Raw genomic sequence first — 20,519 nt, 5'->3', positions numbered from 1 at the left:
ACGTGCCCCTCCCTGGTCGCTGTGTTGCGCGACCCTGCGTGGGCCGGGACATAAACCATTCCCGGTCAGCCTGTGACTACTGGTGACTGTCCGTTAGCACGGGCCTAGCTAGTCCCTGGAGCCCCTCCCTGTTTCTGTACATGTGGGATCTCACCAGTGTCTCCCCAAAGACCAAGGCCACGACCTGAGGGAGGACTGGAGTGTGGGTGGGGGTGGGTGCTGGCTGCGGGTGTAGAAGTTAGGGCACGGGTCCTCCCCAGCTGTCCCACAAGGATGGGCTTGGAGAGGAGCCCTGGACAGAGCTCAGGACAGGTCTGTGCCTGGTGCTGTGACGTCCCAGAGAGGCCCTGTCGTGCAGCGGGGCCACTGGGCTCAGTGCCATGCTGTTCTTTCTTCTCTAGGAGGGCGACATCCTGGTGGGCGCGGACAGGTTCCACGTCCAGCCGGTGAGGAAGCAGCACCGGGAGCTGGTGCCTCCCTGGGTCCATGCCCAGCTCCACCTGATCCACAGGCCTGTCCCCAAGGCCCCCAGAGCCCCCGAGGCCCCAGAAGTCATCCAAGGTACAGCCCCTGGGAGAGGGAGGGTGGGACTGCCCTTGGGGACAGCTCTGGGGGGAGGGCCGGCTCTCCCCAGCGCCCAGGGAGCCATGCAAAATGCCGCAGCCGTGACGGAACCATCTTCATCAGGATGCTGGGGCGCAGGGAGGGCAGGGGAGCACGTGGCCGGCCATCCGCCATGCCCCCAACTGTCTACTTGGTGAACAGGTAGACATTCAGCCTACAAACAGCCCTTCCTAGCTGACACAGCACGCTCACAGACGCGCACTATTGGCTGGGAGTCACTCACTGGCATTGGTTGCTAGCACGGACGGGAACACGGGGCCAAAGACAGAGAGTGGCCGCTCAGGGCTGACACGGTGGCTCTGGGCATGGTCACAATTGGAGATGGCCCTGCTGCCTCCCAGGTCTGCTTGTCTATCCCTTGGGCTGTCTCCAGGTGCAGGCATTTCGCTGTCTTGGGCAAGCCGTGTCATCTTGGAATGAGCCTGTTCTGCTCTCCAGCAGGTGCCCAGAGGGGCATCAAGGGCGCAGACCCAGTGCCTGGAGCTTTGGAGAGACATAAAGGGCCAAAAGGCCACACAGTAGCTCCCTCCTTGGGGCCTGCACTACCACCGGGCCCTTTCAGATGCTCCGGGATGTCTGGTCACTATGGGATCTGGCCCTCGGGTGGGATCCGAGACCCAGCAGCCTCTCGGGCTGGTCACCACTAGTTCTAACAGTTGCCGCAGAAAGTGACCTGCGACAGCTTGGGACCCTCAAGCCGCCTGAGGAGTCCGGAGACCCACTCCCGGAGGTAGGGGCTGAGAGTGGGCCCAGCCCAGGCCCGCTCCCCGGGTGCCCACCCACCTGGGAGGCAGGGATTGCCTGCTCCCCACGTTCCCCACGTGAAAGCTGAGGACCCGTCTCCCCAAGCTCTGTAGCAGGAAGTAGTAGAGACCAGGCTCACATGGTGTCTCTGAGCCTAGGAAAGACCTGGGCATGGGGGTCCAAAGCCACAAGTCATCTTCTTTCTAGAACCTTCGCCGTCAGCCCCGCTTCCTCCCTCAACGGGCCGTCCTCCTTCCCCTCGCGTGCGGAGACGGGCCGCGGGGAGTGTCCTGCACTTGGAGCTGCTGGTGGCCGTGGGCCCCGACGTCTATCAGGCTCACCAGGAGGACACTGAGCGCTATGTGCTCACTAACCTCAACATGGTGAGTGTTCCTTGTGCAGTGGGCTCCCTGGATGGCGCCGACCCCACGGCTTGGGACTCTGGAGCCTCTGGACACGGCGCCCCACACCAGGAACTTGGGTGGGGTGTGATTGGGCTGGCTTGCCTGGGAGTTTGAACTCAGGTTGAACTCGGTGTGATCCTAAGGCTGGGGTCATGCTTGGGGCCCAGGACTTTCCTTCCTCCTCCCCTCCCTCACCTAGAGTGGAGGTGGGCGAGGGCCTAGGACCCCCTCTTGGGTCCCTAGTACACCGCATGGTCTCTTGCTACTTGGGTCCCTTCTCTCCAGGGGACTCTCAAACCTGGCCTCTGTCCCGAAGCCCATTTGCTCCGTGGGAACCTCGGCCAGCAGTGCTGGCCCTCTTCTTGTGGGCACCCATTGCCGCTGGCCTCCCCTTCACTTGGCTTTGGGGAGAAGGTGGGGTGGGAGGTACAACTCCCACTGAGCGGTGTCAGACCGAGTCAGGAAAGGAACGTGAGACCCGTGCCCGCGGCTAGAGGGAACGCGTGGGACACGCACACGCATGCACACACACACGTGCACACACATACATGCACACACCCACATGTGCGCACACATACGCTGACTGCTCTAGGCTGCCATGGAAGCTTCCACAGCGTCAGGAGATCAGGACCAGCACGGCAAGGAGAGTGCCGGCCCTGGAGGGTGGGCTGCCCCGAAGAGTGTGCTCTGCCTGGGGGATGGCCACCTGTTCTGGGCAAAAGGCAAAGTCCCCCAGGCTGACGGCCGTGGAAGGCTTTCCCGCCACTTGACAGATACGGAACCTGGGCTTCTGGGCTCCCTTAGCAGCATCTGAGCAGCGTGGGAAGGGACGCAGCGGAGCTCGGGTTCCGGCCCAGGCCAGCCGAGGCCCGTGGCCACGCAGTGCTCTCACGTCCTCATTCAGAGGACGAGCTGGCGCCAACAGCCACAAGACAAGTCAGCCGCGATCGGCATCTTGACATGCGTGGCAAGAGAGAGCCAGGAGGCTGGCTGGGGCGTGGAAGGGGGCTTCTCTCTGGGGTACCCGGGAAAGGGCTTGTGGAGGGAGGGGGGCCCTCATGTTGCCTCATGGAGACGTGTAGGTTAGACAAGCAGAGAACAGTTTCGGGTGGATGGACAGAAAAGAGAAAGGACAGGACAAATCTGGTGAGAGAGAGGCAGGGTTGGAATGGAATGTTCTAGACTAATGACAATGATCTGTGTCCTGTTGTTTCAGGGGTGTGTGTGTGTGTGTGTGTTGAGCCTGAGCAAGGGGAGGACCAGAGCACATCTGCCCGTCCCCACAGCTGGCTCTCCGCCCAACGACTGGCATCTCCTCCTCCCCCCCCCCGTGCCGATGGAGCGTCTTCTCCAGACCCCGGCACGCCAGTCGGGCCACGCCAGCCCACATGAGTCTCCCCTGTCTCCTGCCCTCCACAGGGGTCAGAGCTGCTGAGGGACCCATCCCTGGGGGCTCAGTTCCGAGTACATCTAGTGAAGATGGTCATCCTGACTCAGCCCGAGGTAGGCGCTGAGCTGGGAGCCCAGAGTCACCGGAAGACCCATTTCTGTTCTCTTTACCTCTTCCTGTGGGTCTCCGCCTCGTGACAAGGCTGCGGTGAGGACTGAGATGCTGGCGGCTCCCGTCGGGCGCTGCTCCCATAAACACAGCCTCTCTTATTTGAACCCCCAGGATGCTCCGAGCATCACAGGCAACATCACGGCGTCACTGCTGAGTGTCTGTGAGTGGAGCAGGACGGTCAACCCTGAGGACGACGCAGATCCCGGGCACGCCGACCTGGTCCTCTACATCACCAGGTACCCGCGTTCCCCGGGGGCACCCCAGCCTCCCCGGGAGCTGCACCCCAACTGCAAAGGCGGTCTGGCGGGCATCTCTGCACCACGCGGATGGCTGTCCTCTCTTCCCAAGGTTTGACCTGGAGTTACCAGATGGTAACCGGCAGGTTCGAGGGGTCACCCAGCTGGGGGGTGCTTGCTCGTCCTCCTGGAGCTGCCTCATCACTGAGGATACTGGCTTTGACCTGGGGGTCACCATCGCCCATGAGATCGCGCACAGGTAGGCACCCTGTCCTCAAGCTGAGGCCTAGGAGCTGACCTGGGCTCCCGGGAGGTCACATCGGGGCTGGCAGAGTCTGCTGGAAGGAACCTATACCCTTGGCCCCAGTGGCCTTGGGAGGTGGGGGAGGGACAAGGGCCGGGAAATCTGATACTGCTTGATTTCCAGGTGATTAAAAAAACCTTTTTTCCCCCAAAAACAAGCAAGATGAACTTAACAACTAGAAAATACGTTTTTAAGAAATTCAGGCAAAGAGAAGGCAGACGGTCAAAATTATCCCAGATCCTACCGCCCAGAGAGAGCATCTGTTCATGTTTTGTTTCAGTCATTTCTTACCCACACTTGTCATTTTTTATTTGCAAAATTGGGATTATATTGTATATTGTCTCGTTACGATTTTCTTAATGGAGCAATACATCCCGAACGTTTCCCCCAGAGTTTTTATAATTCTTTGGATGTGCATTATTTAACTAATCCCATGCTGTTGGGTCTTAGGCTGTGTCCAGATTTTTCCTGTTACGGGCGCTCTGTGTTCTGTAGGTAAATCTGTGCTCCCCTCTACTCTCACTCACCCGAAGTGGCGAGTTTTCTCGATGATCTTTAAGTCTTTTCACTATGACAGTAACACCTGCGTACAGTGCGGAGACTCCTGAAGTAAAGACCCGGTCTATGCTCCTTCCCCTCAGCGCCCACCAGCCCAGGCCTTCGGGCCCCTCTGTGCGGTCCCCCGCACCTGTGCCGCTGTGGGCGGCTCAGGTGCCCGGTGAGCCTGGGCTCCTCGCCCCCACATCAGCCCCGAGCAGTCCCACCTTCTCCCCCCCCCACTTCCAGCCCCTGCACTTGACCCTTGACCTCCACCCACCCCACCCCGCCCACAGCGCCTCCATCTGTCTTGTTTTGGAGGAAAAAGGTGTTTTGTTTGTTTTAAAGAAGGTTTTGAAAACAGTGTCTTCCGCGGGGAGTGGAGACCGTGGCCGAAGTCCTGGGCGTTTTCTCGACTTCTTTTACTGATCTAAGGACACAGGCAGTGGATGGATTTTCCCACTCTGGGCCAGCCCGCAGAGCAAGAAAGTCACCACGGGCGGCCCCGCACCCCCCCCCCAGGTGCCTCGGGACCCCATCCTCCCTGACTTTTGACACCACCGAGTTGCTTGACATCAACATTTTTATTTTATTATTATTATTATTTTTTTAAAGGTTTCATTTATTTATTTGACAGACAGAGATCACAAGTAGGCAGAGAGGCAGGCAGAGAGAGAGGAGGAAGCAGGATCCCTGCTGAGCAGAGAGCCCGATGCGGGGCTCGATCCCAGGACCCTGGGATCATGACTGAAGCCGAAGACAGAGGCTTTAACCCCCTGAGCCACCCAGGCACCCCTGCCTCAACATTTTTAAAGCCTTTCGATGTTTGTTAGCAAAAAGAGGCAGGAGGCTCAGTACTCTCTTGGCTGGGAAACTGAGGCCAGGCTCTCTGACGGCGGGGTCAGGAGGCCGCTGGGGTCTGAAACCACGCGGCTGGAGGGTCCGCCAGGCCTGGACTGCAGGGGCGGGTGGAGCAGGTGGGTAGGCGAGGGGACCCTCAGCGTTGCCTCCGTCGTGCAGCTTGGGCGTGGAGCACGACGGTGTGCCCGGCAGCGGCTGCGGGCCCAGTGGCCACGTGATGGCATCCCAGGACGCCGTGCCCCCCCGTGGCGATCTGTCCTGGTCCGCCTGCAGCCGCCGACGAGTGCTGCAGCTGCTCAGGTAGCTGCGCTGGTCACCCTGCCCTGTCCCTGTGCCCCATCTCCACGCGGAGCACACCCCCACTTGTCCCCCAGACCCGCCCCTCCCTCTGCCCCGGCCCTGCCCAGCCCTCTGTTCAGTCCCATCCCGTCCTGTGCCTCCCTCCCCATGGGCCCCCCTCACCTCCCGGGGTCTCTCCTCCATCCTCCACCACGCCCCTGCACCCACCCTTCCACCTGCCCCCCACCGCGCGCCCCTCCCTCAGTCCACACCTCCTGCTGCCCGCTCCCTCCTTCCCGCCCCCACCCCGTGTCCACCTGCAGCCTGAGCCCAGGCCTTGTCGCAGCGCAGGACGGGTGCACTGCCTGCTGGATCTGCCGGAGCCGCAGGCCGGGACCGCGGGGCGCCCTCCCCAGGCGCAGCCGGGCCTCCTCTATGGCGCGGACGAGCAGTGCCGAGTGGCCTTTGGTGCTAAGGCAGTGGCCTGCACCTTCATCAGGGAGCACTTCGTGAGTCGTCGTCCCCCCGCCTCCCCGACCCTGGTCCGCCGTCCAGCCCGAGCTCCCTCCACCTGTGCCCAGCTCATGCCGCGCTGCGAGCGCCCGCTGGGCCAGGCCGGGTCACTTGTTAAAATTCTTAATTTTTTTAAGAAGAGTCCCCATGTTTGTTCCCCATTTTGACCCATTTATCCCACGAATTATGTAGAGTGGGCCCTAGCCGGCTCCTGACTCTCTGCCCGTGGAACGTCAATAGGCAGTGACTGAAGGCTTCCAACCCAATGGGAACCTGGAGGGCTTCCTGGAGGAAGTGACCTCCAAACCAAAGCCTGTAGCAGCCGTGTAAGCATGCAGGGGGAGGGGAGATGGGGGATGAAAGGGGGCAGGTGCCCCAAATGCAGACTTCCTCCCTGGGCTGCACAGGACTTCGTGGGCCCCAGGCACCTTTGCCTTCATGGCCCCTTTCTCCACATGAAACATTAAGACTTATTATCAGTGTTTTAAATATTGTATGAGTACCATAAATACAGATATATTAATATTACGTATTGGAACATCTTTGATCTCAAAGATCATCTTTTTCTTTCGATTTTGAAAGAAATGAAAATCGTATTTGTGGGCCCCTAAAATGGGCCCTGGTCAGCGCCCCCGCCCCATGGAGAGGTGCGCTGTGCCCACGGAACAGCACATGCGTCAGTGGGTCCTGTGCTGTGGGGGCACAATTAAGACTGGATGCTGAGCCAACGGGCTGTGGTGGCTCCGAACCGGCCACTTGTCTCCCCTATTAGGACATGTGCCAGGCTCTGTCCTGCCACACGGACCCCCTGGACCAAAGCAGCTGTAGCCGCCTCCTCGTTCCTCTCCTGGATGGGACAGAGTGCGGCATGCAGAAGGTCAGGGCAGGAACGAAGGGATGTTCGAGTGTCTGTGTGCGTGCGTGCGTGTGTGTGTGTGTGTGTGTGACTGTGTCCATGCGTGCGTGCCCTTGTCCGCATCCATGTGGGGCCCCGAAGCCTGGCTGCCTGATTTCCTGGGCTGGGGGACAGGAGGATCAGTTAGCTGGGACAGAGGGCCCCGGAGCTGCTCGTGGCCACCTGGTGGGGAGAGCTAGGCCTCAAGATGCTTCCCGGGTCCCCGTGACCTGCCCAGCCTCTCCACGGGGCCTGGAAGATGGGACGGGTGTTCCAGGTTTGCAGGACCGCTGAAGACCCACCAAGGGCTTGCCAGTGACTCTGCCTGGGGCCAGTGGGGGACCCGGAGCCCCGCCCCCCCACCCCCCCGCACCAGTTCTGCATTTCTTTTTCCCCTTCCCTGGGTCTGGAGACAGGCTCATGTTGGCCCCCGTCCCACAGAGGAGACAAGGGCCTTGAGTGGCCGTGATAGCGTGGCTCAGCAACCTGACCCAGGCTCCCTCTCGTTGGCTGTACCAGGCAGCGTCTTCCTCTCCCCTGCAGACCTCAGGGCCTCTGCCCTTCCTCTCTGCCTGGCGTGGCCAGACTCTTCGCCCGTCCTGCAGCCTGGGGTCTGCCTCTTCCGTTTAGCATTGTTTCCTGAGCAGGACGCGGTGCGGGGCTTCCTCCGTGCGTGCACAGCCGCGTGGGTGTGGGTGTCCTGTGGGGGGGTGCCCTGTGGCTATGGGCTGAGTGTGGCTGTGGGGTGCACGTGCGTGGAATGGGGTGCCCTGGATGTGGGATGGCGTGTCCTTCTCTTGCAGTGGTGCTCCAAGGGTCGCTGCCGCTCCCTGGCGGAGCTGAGCCCCGTGGGGGTGGTGCACGGCCACTGGTCTAGTTGGGGTCCCCCCAGCCCTTGCTCTCGCTCCTGCGGAGGAGGTGTGGTCACCCGGAGAAGGCAGTGCAACAACCCCAGGTACCACAGGGAGGGGGCCCTGTCCTTCAGGTCAGGGAGGGGGGCCTGCTCCACGTTCCCTGGTTGGGGGGCAGGGGGCCACCTGTCACCTCTTGTGTCTTGTGGACATTTTCAGGCCTGCCTTTGGGGGGCGTGCGTGTGTGGGTGCTGACCTCCAGGCTGAGACGTGCAACACCCAGGTAAGCCTGCCTCCCCCGGGCAGGACGAGAGGCTCAGGTCAGTGGTGCCGGGCCCCGGGGAGCCAAAGGATTGGGGCGACTGTGATTTGTGGCTCACGCCAGGGCGCTCTGGAGAGTGGGGTGCTGCTGTGTCTCTGCTGGGACCCCAGTGGGTCCTCCAGGTGTCACACCTCTGTCCCCACATGCCACCGCCCTTCCTGGCGGCACCCCCTGCCTACAAGCATCCTTTTAGTCCAAGCACAGGTGAAATTCACATCACATCAAATCACCCGTTTTGAAGTGTGAAGCCCATAGTGTTGGTCCATTCACACCGTGGTTCCAAAACATCTCTACCACCCCAAAGGGAAACCCCAGACCCATGAAGCAGTCACTCCCCTTCCCCAATCTCCAGCCCCTGGCAACCACCGGTCGCTTTCTGTTTCCGTGGATTTGCCTGTACTGGAGGGTTTCATAAAAGTAGAGTCCCACGGGGGCGCCTGGGTGGCTCAGTGGGTTAAGCCTCTGCCTTCGGCTCAGGTCATGATCTCAGGGTCCTGGGATCGAGCCCCACATGGGGCTCTCTGCTCAGCAGGGAGCCTGCTTCTCTCTCTGCCTGCCTCTCTGCCTACTTGTGATCTCTCTCTGTCAAATAAATAAATAAATAAAAATCTAAAAAAAAAAAAAGTGGAGTCCCACGGTAGGTGGGCTTTCGTGACTGGCTTCTCTCACTCAGCATCACGTCCTCAGGGGTCATCCACGTTGCGGCAGGTGTGAGCAGTACACTCCTTTTTGTGGCTGAATAACATCCCATCTTGCAGACGGGCCTTGTATTTTCTCCCCAGCCTGGAAGGGCGCAGTCTTCCCCCGGAGCACAGGCTTGGGGGAGGGGAGCCAGCGAGCAGCGCTCTTTACTTCTGTGGCCTGTCCTTTGTCCTGGCAAATTCTCCTGGATTCTTGCATCAGCAGAGAAAGGCTCTTGTCTCCCTCACTTTACAGAGCAGGGAACCGAGGTGCAGCCAGGAGCTGGGCTCAAGCTCACATTGTGACCCGGGCACTGCGTGGTGCCTTGTGGTCCCCAGTGGCAAAGGCCGCTATCCTAGGTCCCCTGCCCCAAGCCCCCATCCCGGGGCTCCTCCTGTGCCTGTCCTCTGCCTCCTCCCGGCCAGGCCTGTGAGAAGACCCAGCTGGAGTTCATGGCCGAGCAGTGCTCCCAGACGGACAGGAAACCGCTGCACCTGTCCCCAGGCAACGCCTCCTTCTACCGCTGGGGCCCCGCTGAGCAGTACAGTCAAGGTGGGGCTGGCCCCGTCACCCCGACGCGGTGGAGGGCTGGACACCGGCTCCGGCTCCGTGTCAGTCGCATCACGTCCTGGCACCATCACAGGCCTGGGGCTCAGCTTTCCCCTCTGTAACGTGGAGATGGGGGCAGGGCCCCCTGCTCGGGCGAGAGGATTCAGTGAGATGACCCTGGGACTCGGCGCCGGCTCCGCCCTGGTTGTGATCACTGCCTCAGGGGACAGGACCCTTGCCCCCAGCCCACAGGAGGAAGTGTAGGGGGTGGGGGGGTGGCTGGCGGGGCGGGCCCACCTGCATTGTGCTCTGTGGGGTTGCTGCCTTCCCTACACCAGGGGTCCCTGTCCCTCTGCCTCCCCAGGGGACGCTCTGTGCAGACACATGTGCCGGGCCATTGGCGAGACCTTCATTGTGAGGCGTGGGGACAGTTTCCTGGATGGGACCCGGTGTGTGCCAAGTGGTCGGCGGGAGGACGGGACCCTGAGCCTGTGCGTGTCGGGCAGATGCAGGGTAGGCGTGTGTGGGCAGTAGGGCGCCCTCCCAGCCATGGTGGCCCTGGGGCCAGTCCCATGGGAAATCGGATGCTCAAAGGCTCCGGGGGGGTGGGGGTGGGGGTCTGCGGGCGCCGGCCCCCCGTGAAGCTGCCGCGGAGTCTACACGGCTGCTCCCAGGGCGCCGGGGTGACCTTGGAGTCGGCTGGAGGCTCAGAGCCCTGCTGTGACCGCTGCGAGTCCTTTACACCTGCTTCCCGCGTCGCCCTCGGAAGCTGCGCGTGCGGCCCGTCAGAGCCTCGGCACCCTCCAGTGACACTGCCCGCGTGTCACCCGCCACTGCTCTTTCCACAGACGTTCGGCTGTGACGGCAGGATGGACTCCCCGCAGGTGCGAGACGCGTGTCAGGTGTGTGCAGGGGACAACAGCACGTGCCAGCCGCGGAACGGCTCTTTCACGGGCGGAAGGGCCAGAGGTAGGGGCTTCTCTCGGGATGGATGGCCGCGCTCCTCCCCACCTCTAAGAATCAGCTGCAGCTCAGAGCCCTGGCAGCGAGCCCAGGACCCTCCGTGTGGGCCTCCGCCTCCGTCCTCCTCTTCGCCAGCCTCCCTGCGCAGCTGAGCGTTGGCTGAGGCCTCCCCGGGCAGTGGCACTTCGGGGTAGCTGTGATAAGACCCAGACAGGGGACAGTGAGGAGTGGCCTGGCCTCGCCTCTCCTCCCCAAGGATTCCTGTCCGAAGGGAGGTTATACTTGGGAAGCCCGTGACTTGGATCGATTTCTGAAAGAGGTCAGGTCATTCGCAAAGTAGGCGCTTGGAGGGTCAGCCGAGCCGTGGAGTCCCCCCTCCCTGTGGTGAGCACAGGGTGAGCACATGCTCACTCAGCACATGCTGAGCCCGGAACCTCGGATTCGGTCCCTCCGCCTGGGCCGGGCAGGCCTCTGGAAGGTGACCGTCCGGCCTGGCTTGGATTGGCCCCCAGTGACAGGGGACCCTCTACTGGCTGAGGCAACCACATTGTTAGCTTTTGGCCTCGAGGTGCCTCCCCCCGCCACCGGGGACATCTGAAGTCCCCCTTTCACCCCAACGTCAGTGACCTCAGACCCCCCCCTGCTTCCTTCTAGAGTATGTCACGTTCCTGACCGTGACCCGCAACCTGACCAGCGTACACGTCACCAACCGGAGGCCTCTCTTCACACACCTGGGTGAGCTGGCCCGAGGGCATGCCCCCTGACAAACTGAAGCTCAGAAAACAGCATCCCCCAGATGCCCTCACGACTTTTTCTTCCTAACATTCTATTTACTTACTAGAGAGAGAGAACACGAGTGGGGGGCAGAGGCAGAGGGAGAAGCAGGCTTCCCACTGAGCAGGGAGCCAGAGACGGGACTCGGTCCCGGGACCCCGCGGTCACGACCTGAGCTGAAGGCAGGCGCTTCCCCGACGGAGCCCCCCAGGCGCCCCCAGATGCCACTCGTAGTTTCGGGGGTTCCCTCAGCACCACCAGGTTGGATAAGGCCCCAGGAGGATCCCCAGAACACCAAGAGTGTTTCTATGCGCGGATCTGGCTTGTTCGAGGGGGAGGAGATGGTGAAAGAAACCAGAGCAGAGATGCCTGTCGGGCGGAGTCTGGGAGGGCTCGGTGTCCCACACCGAGCGTGACAGTGGGCACGGGCTATCGCCAAGCCCGAGCTCACCCGGGCTCAGCGTCCAGTTTGATTAGGACGTCGTGATGCGGACACGACACGTGGTTGAGCGGCTGATGACTCACGTGATGGGCCTCGGTCTCCAGGTTCACGGAGGAGACCAGCCACAGCTGCGGTCCTGCTTCGCATATTTGGTCTTTCTGGCCTGGCCGGTCCCCACCTTAAGCAAAGACACTCCTGTCTGGCATGACATAAGTCCCTTCCTGGAAGCCCAGGGTGGAGGCCACACCGGTCTCTGGGCAAGGCCGCCTCCTTTACCACTTAATGCCACAGAGTTTCTTGATTCCGGAGGGTGCCCACCCCTGCCCTTGGCATCTGGAGTGGGGGTGATGGCCCTGGGGGCCTTAAACCCCCGGAAACCTGCCTGCAGAGCTCCGAGTGGGCAGGCTTGGAGAGAGGGCAGGTCCACGGTGCTCACCAGGTTCTGGACAGAGGTGCAGGGCCACCGATGTGTGGTCAGATGCCCGTGGGCATCTGGGAGGGTGACCCTTGCTTGCTGCTGAGAGTGCCTGACCAGCCAGGGCACCGGACAGATGGGCTCCCCGGGGAGGGCTGGGGCCCCGGGGCAGGAGAGCTATGGCACTGGGGATTCGTCCCCATGTTGTCACCACCCCGTTCCTTAAGTCAGGACCTCTTCCGTGAGAGGGCTGGCGCCCCAGCTGCCACGGGCGTGGGGGGAGATGGACCCCCCCCGCCCACAGCCTCGCTCCCCCCACAGCTGTGCGGATCCGAGGGCGCTACGTCGTGGCTGGGAATTCCAGCATCTCTCCCAGCACCACCTACCCCTCCCTCCTGGAGGACAGCCGTGTGGGGTACCGAGTGGCCCTCACCGAGGACCGGCTGCCTCTCCTGGAGGAGATCCACATCCGGGGGCCCAGCCAGGACGACGTGGAGATCCAGGTGATCGGGAGGGCCTGGGGGAGCCAGCAGGGCCTCCTCCTGCTGTCACCTGCTCCTTGGCTCAGCAGTCACATGGGGGGGGGCGCACAGGAGTCCCTGGAGTTCTGAGCGTGGGCGTGCAGGGGTCGCAGCTCCCCCCCCACCCGCGAGGGCTGTGGCGCGGGGGTCTGAGATGAGCTGACACTGCGGGGCCCAGCAGGAGAGGGCGATGTGCGCAGGGTGCGTCGTTAGGAGGGAGGAGGGAAGGGGACCCCACGTGCAAGGAGGCTGGAGGCTGCACAGGTCTCCTGGGGTCTTGCTGGCCATGACAGGGCTTGGGGGTTCCCCCCGGGTACTGGGGTGTTGGGGCCAGAGCTGCTGAGGGGCTCCGGGTAAAGCGCAGTGGGGATCGAGCCTGTGTCAAGACTGGCCGAAGGAGGCTGTGGGGAAAGAGACAGTGGGATGCCCAGATTGGAGACCCACTGTGGGGGGCGTCCCTCCTGGAGCAGGGGCAGCCCAGCTGCTGGAAACAGGGAGACCCGAGGTCAAAGGCTGAGACCTGGGGACGCAGGTGGACTGGAGTTTGAATCCTGCCTCGGCAAGAACTCGGGCAAGGGAATTGACCCTTCTGAACCTCGGTTTCTCCATCTGCAAAACGGGGCTGAGAATACATACATTATGAAGTTAGCGTGAAGATCCACCTCTTAAAGATAAGGGGCATTAAACGTGCGGCCGGTGTCCAGCGCCCCACACGTGTGTGCGCCCTGAGAGGTGGCGGCTGAGACCAACACGCTTGCTGGCTTGGATCTTGAAAGTGCCAGAGGCTGGGGATGCCCCATCCTAACAGTGGGAAAGTGAGATCCTCCCCCCGCAACCCCACTGCAGAAGTCCTGGGGCAAAGGGGTGGGAGCCAGGAGGGCCGACCCAGCAGCCGAAATTTCTCCCTTACCTCGCTGTCCTCCGCAGAGCATGCCAGGTTCTCATCCTGCCTCTGCCGCCGCCCCCAGACCTCAGTCTTTCCCCCGTAGAATGGGCACGAGGCTGCCGCCTGCCTGCGAGGGTCAGGGGATGCGCGTGCTGGGCAGTGTTGGCAGCAGTCCCTGGTCCTGAGGAGGCTCTGGGTGGATGCTGGCTCTTCCGTCTCTCGGGGACAGAGGCTTCGGGCTTGTCCTCCCGGCGTGAGCTCCTCTGCTCGTGTCCCCACGTGTGCCTTGCGGAGAAAGGCGCTTGGTGGAGTAGACGGACGTTAGCATGTGTAGAAATAGCCCTGGGGAGAGGTCTGAGGCTTGGTGGCCCTTGACTTCGGTGTAGCAGCGCCAGCCTCTGCCCCACAGCTGGAGAGAGAGCAGGGCTGCCCCAGAGTCCACGCAGGCTACAGGGAGCCCCGGGAATAGTGCACTGCTTCCCTGACTCCCCGTGCAGCCCAGGCCACCCACCTCCTGACCCCCAGCAGCATTGTTCCCAGGGCCACGCAGCTGTGTCTGCACGCTTTGCGGTGTGCGTGTGTAAAACACAGATTCCGGGGCTGCTCAGAGCCACTGCATCAGGGCCGGCCCGGCGGGCCCGAGAATCCCCATTCTCACAAACAGAGGATGGTGCCGTGTGGCCGGATGAGGACTTGTGGGGACAGGGGCTGGAACCTCGGGGCCTCCGGGGCTCTGCCCTCCAGCCTGGCCCCACTCTGGGGCTGGCCTTGGACATAGAGCCCCAGGACCAGCCGAGCTCCTTTGGGGAGCCCAGCGGACAAGGCCCCCAGCTCTCCGTCTGTCTCCCGCAGGTGTATAGGCGCTACGGGGAGGAGTACGGTGAGCTTGCACGGCCAGACATCACCTTCACCTACTTCCAGCCTGAGCGACCACAGGCCTGGGCGTGGGCCGCCGTGCGGGGGTCCTGCTCGGTGAGCTGTGGGGCAGGTGAGACCTGGGGCGGGGCTCGCCTGAAGCACGGTTTGCCCCCTGCAGGGAGGTGGCCCAGCCCCTCTCTTCCCTCCCAGGGCTGCGCTGGGTGACCTACGGCTGTCTGGACCAGGCCAGGAACGAGTGGGCGGAGGCCGCCCGGTGCGAAGGGAGCCGGCAGCCGGCAGCCTGGCCAGAGTCCTGCGCCCCCGGGCCCTGCCCCCCACGGTGAGTGCTGCCTGTGCTCTGCCATGCCTGCTGGGCTCTCGCTGGCTACGGGGCCCACGTCCTGAGCTGCGATCAAGAGTCAGAGGCTCAACCAACTGAGCCCCTTAGGTGCCGCTGGGACACCCAGGGGGCCACCGGGCTGAGTGGGCTGTCCCTGGGCCGTGTCCAGGAACCTGCAGGGACATAGGGTCCAGTGCAGAGCAGAGAAGCCAGTCCGCTGGACAGATCTGCCCTTCTCTCCCTGCCTCTCCTGAGCCAGTCCTCGAGGGGACCGGGATGGCCCCGACGCTCTGTCCCTCTCGTCCTCAGCTGGGCAGCCGGAGACTTTGGTGCGTGCAGCGTCTCCTGCGGGGGAGGCCTGCGGGAGAGGACCGTGCGTTGCGTGGAGGCCCAGGGCACCCTCCTGAGGCCTCTGCCCCCTGCCCGGTGCAGAGCGCTGGCCCCAGAGCCGGCAGTGGTGGAAGCCTGCAACCCCCAGGCCTGCCCGGTGAGGTGAGCGCCGGGAGTCCGGAGACGCAGGGAGGCAAGTGCAGGGAGGCGGGGAGGCGACTGCCCGACTCCAGTCAGGGCTCAGGGCTTGTCCAGCACCCTTGCCCTACCCTTGCCGAGTGTCCCCTCACCCCTAGGACTCTGGCGGGGCCCCACCATCCCAGAGGGACCAGCTTCAGAATTACTGTCCAGGAGACACTGGGCCGGCCATTTCCCTCTCTGAACCCCCAAATCCCTGCTCGCACGTAAAGCCATAAGCGTCCCTTTGCTGTTACCATTGCCGTCCCCATGGTGCCTCCTTTCCCTTCAGGATCTGAGCTGACAGTGGCTTCTACTGAGTTGCTGCTAACTGGCTGGGCACCAGGTCAAGTCCCTTCCCTCTCTGGGCCCCAGTTCTGTTACTGGTCCAGTGGGGAGGGGCCTGGCCTCGGTCACTGGTGGCGCACGCATGACTCGGGCTCCTTTGCCCCTCTCCCGTGCGTGGCAGACCTGGGAATCCCCACCCTTTCCCACGGAGGCCCCTCCTGCCTCAGCTCAGCTGGCAGCTGCCCCCTGTCAGGGCCGGCTTGCACGCGGAACGCGATTGCCATCCCTCACCTGGGCGGCCCGATTCCGTTTCTCAGCCCCTGCTAGGGTTCGAGGAGTGATGGTGCTCTCGGGACAGAGGCCCACCTTCCTCTCTGGAAGGCACCGGGTCCAGGCCTGAGTCCCGGCCCCAGGACTGCCGAGTGGAGGGCTGGCAGCCGCTCGTCCAGCACTCTGGGGACAGGCCTCGGGGTTTTGCTTCTTTGTGGGGCTCCTCCTTGAGTGCTGGGTGCTGGGGTGCGGGTTCGCTGCCTTCCCCCGCCCCAGGAGCCCGGCTCTACCTACAGCCCGATGAGAGGCAGGGCCTGCTGTCTGTCCTGTCCTCAGGCAGGAGGGCTCAGACGCGTGCTCGCCAGCCTGTGGAGCAGACCCGGCTTTGTGGAATAGGACGTGTGTGCGCGGGGCAGAGGGCCCGGCCACCGCGGGGCCCTGCCCCACAGACGAGAAGCTGCCTGCCCAGGAGCCCTGTGTGGCCACAGCATGTTCTCCAGAACCAAGCAATGTGAGTATCTTGGGCACAAGGGTACCCTGGGCTATTGGGGGCTTATCGGACAGGAGAACAGGGAGCACTGGGTACCCTTGGCCTCCCGCCCAGAGCGCAAGAACTGTCCTTCTGCAATGTGGCTGTGTACAGGATCCGCCTCGCTCAGAGGATGAGCCTAGGGAGAAAGCTCCGGGCCTCGTCGCCCCTCCAGCTTGCAAGCTGGGCTTGGGCCCCAGACCCAAGCATCCCATTAGGATGCGGCTGGTCTGGCTCCCGAGCCCCAGCCTCAGCCCTGCCCTGCGGTGACTGCCTGTGCTGGTACAGAGGCCAAGGTGGCTAGTGGGTTGGGTGTCTTCAGGCAGCCGGAAGCAAGTGTTCCCGGAAAGGAGCCGTGGGAGGGGCCACCTTTGGGGTTCTGCTGACCACGCCCCCCTCTCCTGAAGAGATTGGGGTGGGTGGGGGTGGAGGACCAGGCGCTCAGGGATCCAGAGGGGGAGACCGAGACCGAGACCGAGACCGAGACCCAGCAGCCTGTTGCTTGTCCCCCGCAGCCAGATCCCCGGTCTCTGGAGGAGGAGGCCACGTCCCCACCGGGCGGCGCTGGGGTGGGGGCTCACGCCGCACACATGTGGACTTCCCTGGCGGGGCCCTGCTCTGCCTCCTGCGGTCGAGGTGAGGCCCCCAGGGCTCCTTCGCTAACTCCTACCTGCCTACCTTTTGCCTAGATCTAAAAGGCGTTTGGACTGGCTCACAGTCCAAATCCAGACTAGGTCAGAACGTGACGTCATGTACAAAGAGGTTGGGGCATGTCTCCATCGCTTGGGTGAAAGGCAGGAGAGACAAACTCGGCGGTCTTGGCACCCACATGTATTTCTTAAGGTCTAGAAAGTCAGCGAGCAAAGGGACCCAGACAGCACTGAGCTTCCTGGCCGCCGAGTCCGAGGAGCAAGGTGTGTTCACGATGTGTTCTTGAACTACAGGCCTCGGCACTTGCCCAGGGAAACCTGTCCGTGTTCGGAATCGAGGCCAGGGATTCTTTTCAGGCTAGTCCTAAAGCAGAGATTCACTGAGCCAACCCTGATGCCGTCGTTGTCACAAACGCAGTACGGGATGGTCAGAGCAGTTCTCACCGAGTGACAAGGAGCCGAACCGCCGCTGGAGGGCCTGCCGTGGGCCTTCCAAGTCCGTATAGACATCCCTGCAGGGGAGGCACCGTCAGGTGAAAAGTCTGAGGCTCAGAGACGTTAAGTCACTTGCCCAAGGTCACCCAGCTGGCAAGTGGCGGAGACAAGAGTCGGGTCTTCTGGAGCTCTCCAGAGAGCGGGACACCATAGTTCTTGTCCAACCCTCCTCTTGGGGCTTGGGGTCTCTGCTTCCTCCCTGCAGGCCTGAGGGAGCTGCGTTTCGTGTGCGTGGACTCTGTCCTGGGGACCCCTGTCCAGGAAGAGCTCTGTGACCTGGGAAGCAAGCCTGGGAGTCGGCGGGAAGCCTGTCGGGCTGCCCCTTGCCCGGCTTGGTGAGTGGGGGTGGAGACTATGTGGTGGGGGTTGGGGGTGGGGGGAGGCAGCAGCCTGGGTCCCTGAGGGAGGGAGGCGTGTCGCCCCAGGGTGTCCCCTCGGACAGAGCGCTGGCCTTCCTGCTGCAGGTGGGAGACCCGAGCCTTGGCACCGTGCCCGGTGACCTGCGGACGGGGCTGGGTGCCACTGGCTATTCGGTGCGTGAGGCTGGACCAAGGCCAACCTGTCCCCCTGCCTCCCTCCGAGTGCTGGCGGGTGCCCCGGCCCCGCCCCGTGCAGGACTGCGGTCCGAAGCCCTGCCCTGCCAGGTGGGCCCCTTGCCAAGGAGACAGGTGGTTCCAGGCACGCGTCCTCAGAGGGGGCCTCAGCCCCTCCCTGTAAGCTGCTCGGTGCCCTCCCCTGCGGGACACCCCACTGGTGTCCTGGAAGGCTGTGGTGCGCTTCGGGCCTGTGGCTCGCTGTGAGCATGTGTGGCCGATGTTCGGCATCTGTTGCTCTTCCCGGAGCACCTGCCATGCCCGGGGGCCGTTCTGATGGTAGGGACACAGCAGCGAGCAGGACACACAGGTACCCCGGCCCTCCTGGAGCAGAAGCCGGGGCGGTGGGGAGATGGAAGAGCAAGCAGGCCGACCGGGAGACAGAGTTTGCCCTCGGCATTGGCGTGATGTGGCAAACACAGGGGAAAGAGGATTGGGAGTGCCGGCCAGCCCGCCGGGGGGCTGGCGTTCCTCTTAGAGACAGCTTTGCAGTCCCCCTGGGGTGCCCTGTCTCTCCCCCGTCTGCCCTTTGAACACATCAGTTTGCCCTCAGCCTTCTGTCTGGGAAGTGGGCCTTTCGGAATGTTCTCTGTCCGCTGTGCCCAGCCTCTTGGTGGAGACGCAAGGGTGCCCCTCAGAGAAAGGACGTCTCCAGGCCCTTCCCAGTCTGGGGAAACGAGGGAGGCCCCGCTCCCCGGGTTCCCCCGAACTCCGGTGTGTTTCAGGTGGAAGTATAAGCTGGCGGAGTGCAGTGCGAGCTGTGGAGGAGGGTTTGCGCGCAGGCTGCTCTACTGTGCGCGGGCCCTCGGGGAGGACGAGGGCGAGGAGGTCCTGCCGGATACCCAGTGCCAGGGGCTGCCTCGCCCGGAGCAGCAGGAGGCCTGCAGCCCAGAGCCCTGCCCGGCCAGGTCAGCAGCCCCAGGGTGTCGAGGAAGCCGCTTGACGTCCCAGAGTGTGCAGACCCCAGGCCAGACACCGCGGGGCTTGTGGGCTGGCTCCAGCCCGGGAGATGGTTCCCGGGGAGGAGGATTTCCTGGCAGCCGCACTAGGAGTCAGAGGCGACATCCCAACAAAATGCAGGCGGGGCTGCAGGTTCTCGTCAAGGCGTGGTTGTGGGGGGCGCTGGAGAGGTCTCCGGGAGGAGGAAGGATGTGGAGCCGTGGGTGGTCCCAGCCGGGGCACAGGACCTAACAGCTGAAGCCAGCGAGGTCCAGAGGTGGGGTCGAGGTCTAGAGGAGGGATCAGAGCCTGCGGGGGGCCCATTTCTCCACCAGGGGCGACTCTGCCTCCCACAGGACGTGTGGCAGTGTCTGGAGACATTTTAAAGGTCACAGCTAGGGAAGGGGGATGCTAGTGGCCTCCGGTGAGTGGGTGGGGGCCAGGTGGGCGGTTGAACATCCCAACAGCCCAGACGCCCCCACGACAGGAGGTCGCTGGCCCCCGAGGTCGGCACTGCCCCGGTGGAGAAGCACGTGTGCTCTGAAGGGCGGGTAGGGGTCTCGGTCCGGTTCAGTCCATCTCCCTAGCATCTAGAACAGCACCAGGCCCGCCGAAGGCATGGTTGCGAGGTGGCGTCCCAGAGCCAGGAGGCGGCCCAGTGTCACGGTGGGGGCCTCAGCCTCTAGCACGGGCTCCCAGGGTTGGGTCCCGGCTCTGATAGACGTCAGCTGTGACCATCTGTTGACCAGTTACAGATGAACCCGGGCAGCGCTGACCCGGGCAGAGACTGGTTTTCCTCCTCCTGGGGCATCTTCTCCCCCATCCCTGTTACTCGGGGACTGGAGGCGCGGTGAGCCCTCCCCGGGCTCAGGGCCGCGCTCCGGGCCTTGGTCTCTTGCAGGTGGAAAATCATGTCCCTTGGCCCGTGCTCAGCCAGCTGTGGCCTCGGCACTGCCACGCGCTCCGTGGCCTGTGTGCAGCTCAGCCGAGGCCAGGACGTGGAGGTGGAGGGGGCGGCCTGCGCAGCTCAGGTGCGGCCTCAGGCCGGCATCCCTTGTGTCACCGCCGACTGCACGTACCGGTGGCACGTCGGCTCCTGGACACAGGTAAGTGCTGGGGCTGGGGAGAACGTCCGCCCCGGGTCCTGACGCATGGGGACCCTGGGGGCCTTGACTCATTGTGATCCCCTGAGAGGAGTACGGGGGGAGGAGGTGGCCGGGTGCCTAGAGATGGGAGACACAGCAGGGCCTCGAGACGGGAGGGGCAGGTCTGGTCCGAGGTCTGGAGACACCGGGAGATGAAGGGGAAGGTGACTCCGTCCCACACCTTTGTCTTTCTGGGGCCGTCCTGTGTCCAGCACCTCACAAAGTACTAGAGAGACTAAGGAAAATAGGGGTAGGTCTCCCGCTGGAGGCCTTCACTCATGGTGTGGAGCCGGAGAAGGGGCCAAGCAGACAGCCACCGCCAGCATCAATCAGAGGACTCTGGGCATCTGGGTCGCAGAGACGGGAACTCAGACGAGGGCAGTGCAGGGCAGGAGGGCAGGGTTGGGGCCGGCTGCTGAGCCTCAGTCTCGCCATCCGTGGAATGGAGACACGGGCTCGCCTCCTGGGCTGCGCAAAGATTAGATCAGATCACACGTGGCCGGGGTCACTGCTGTCCCTGACGCCCTCTGGCAAGGTCCGCTG

At 63.2% G+C, this 20,519-nt stretch overlaps 1 protein-coding gene across 2 annotated transcripts in view; it reads left to right on the top strand.

Moving 5' to 3' along the window:
• The window catches only part of ADAMTS13 (ADAM metallopeptidase with thrombospondin type 1 motif 13), a 28,556-nt gene that overhangs the window by 4,278 nt on the left and 3,759 nt on the right, over nucleotides 1–20,519 (top strand). Inside the window, exons 5-28 of one of the 2 annotated variants that reach the window (XM_046021941.1) lie at nucleotides 402–561; nucleotides 1,576–1,751; nucleotides 3,192–3,275; nucleotides 3,445–3,569; nucleotides 3,682–3,828; nucleotides 5,431–5,571; nucleotides 5,897–6,059; nucleotides 6,836–6,940; nucleotides 7,762–7,913; nucleotides 8,029–8,092; nucleotides 9,238–9,364; nucleotides 9,726–9,874; nucleotides 10,210–10,330; nucleotides 10,979–11,059; nucleotides 12,277–12,458; nucleotides 14,215–14,350; nucleotides 14,431–14,560; nucleotides 14,870–15,052; nucleotides 15,962–16,136; nucleotides 16,670–16,790; nucleotides 17,505–17,634; nucleotides 17,764–17,943; nucleotides 18,618–18,800; nucleotides 19,733–19,937. In XM_046021941.1, coding sequence (XP_045877897.1) covers nucleotides 402–561; nucleotides 1,576–1,751; nucleotides 3,192–3,275; nucleotides 3,445–3,569; nucleotides 3,682–3,828; nucleotides 5,431–5,571; nucleotides 5,897–6,059; nucleotides 6,836–6,940; nucleotides 7,762–7,913; nucleotides 8,029–8,092; nucleotides 9,238–9,364; nucleotides 9,726–9,874; nucleotides 10,210–10,330; nucleotides 10,979–11,059; nucleotides 12,277–12,458; nucleotides 14,215–14,350; nucleotides 14,431–14,560; nucleotides 14,870–15,052; nucleotides 15,962–16,136; nucleotides 16,670–16,790; nucleotides 17,505–17,634; nucleotides 17,764–17,943; nucleotides 18,618–18,800; nucleotides 19,733–19,937 — 3,420 coding nt within the window. The remainder of the gene's footprint in view (nucleotides 1–401; nucleotides 562–1,575; nucleotides 1,752–3,191; nucleotides 3,276–3,444; nucleotides 3,570–3,681; nucleotides 3,829–5,430; nucleotides 5,572–5,896; nucleotides 6,060–6,835; nucleotides 6,941–7,761; nucleotides 7,914–8,028; nucleotides 8,093–9,237; nucleotides 9,365–9,725; nucleotides 9,875–10,209; nucleotides 10,331–10,978; nucleotides 11,060–12,276; nucleotides 12,459–14,214; nucleotides 14,351–14,430; nucleotides 14,561–14,869; nucleotides 15,053–15,961; nucleotides 16,137–16,669; nucleotides 16,791–17,504; nucleotides 17,635–17,763; nucleotides 17,944–18,617; nucleotides 18,801–19,732; nucleotides 19,938–20,519) is intronic. The other variant, XM_046021942.1, reaches the window with a different exon arrangement.

This window comes from Meles meles, chromosome 11 (genome assembly GCF_922984935.1).
Source record: "Meles meles chromosome 11, mMelMel3.1 paternal haplotype, whole genome shotgun sequence".
NCBI lineage: Eukaryota > Metazoa > Chordata > Mammalia > Carnivora > Mustelidae > Meles > Meles meles.
This window is presented reverse-complemented; position numbering and strand designations above follow the sequence as displayed.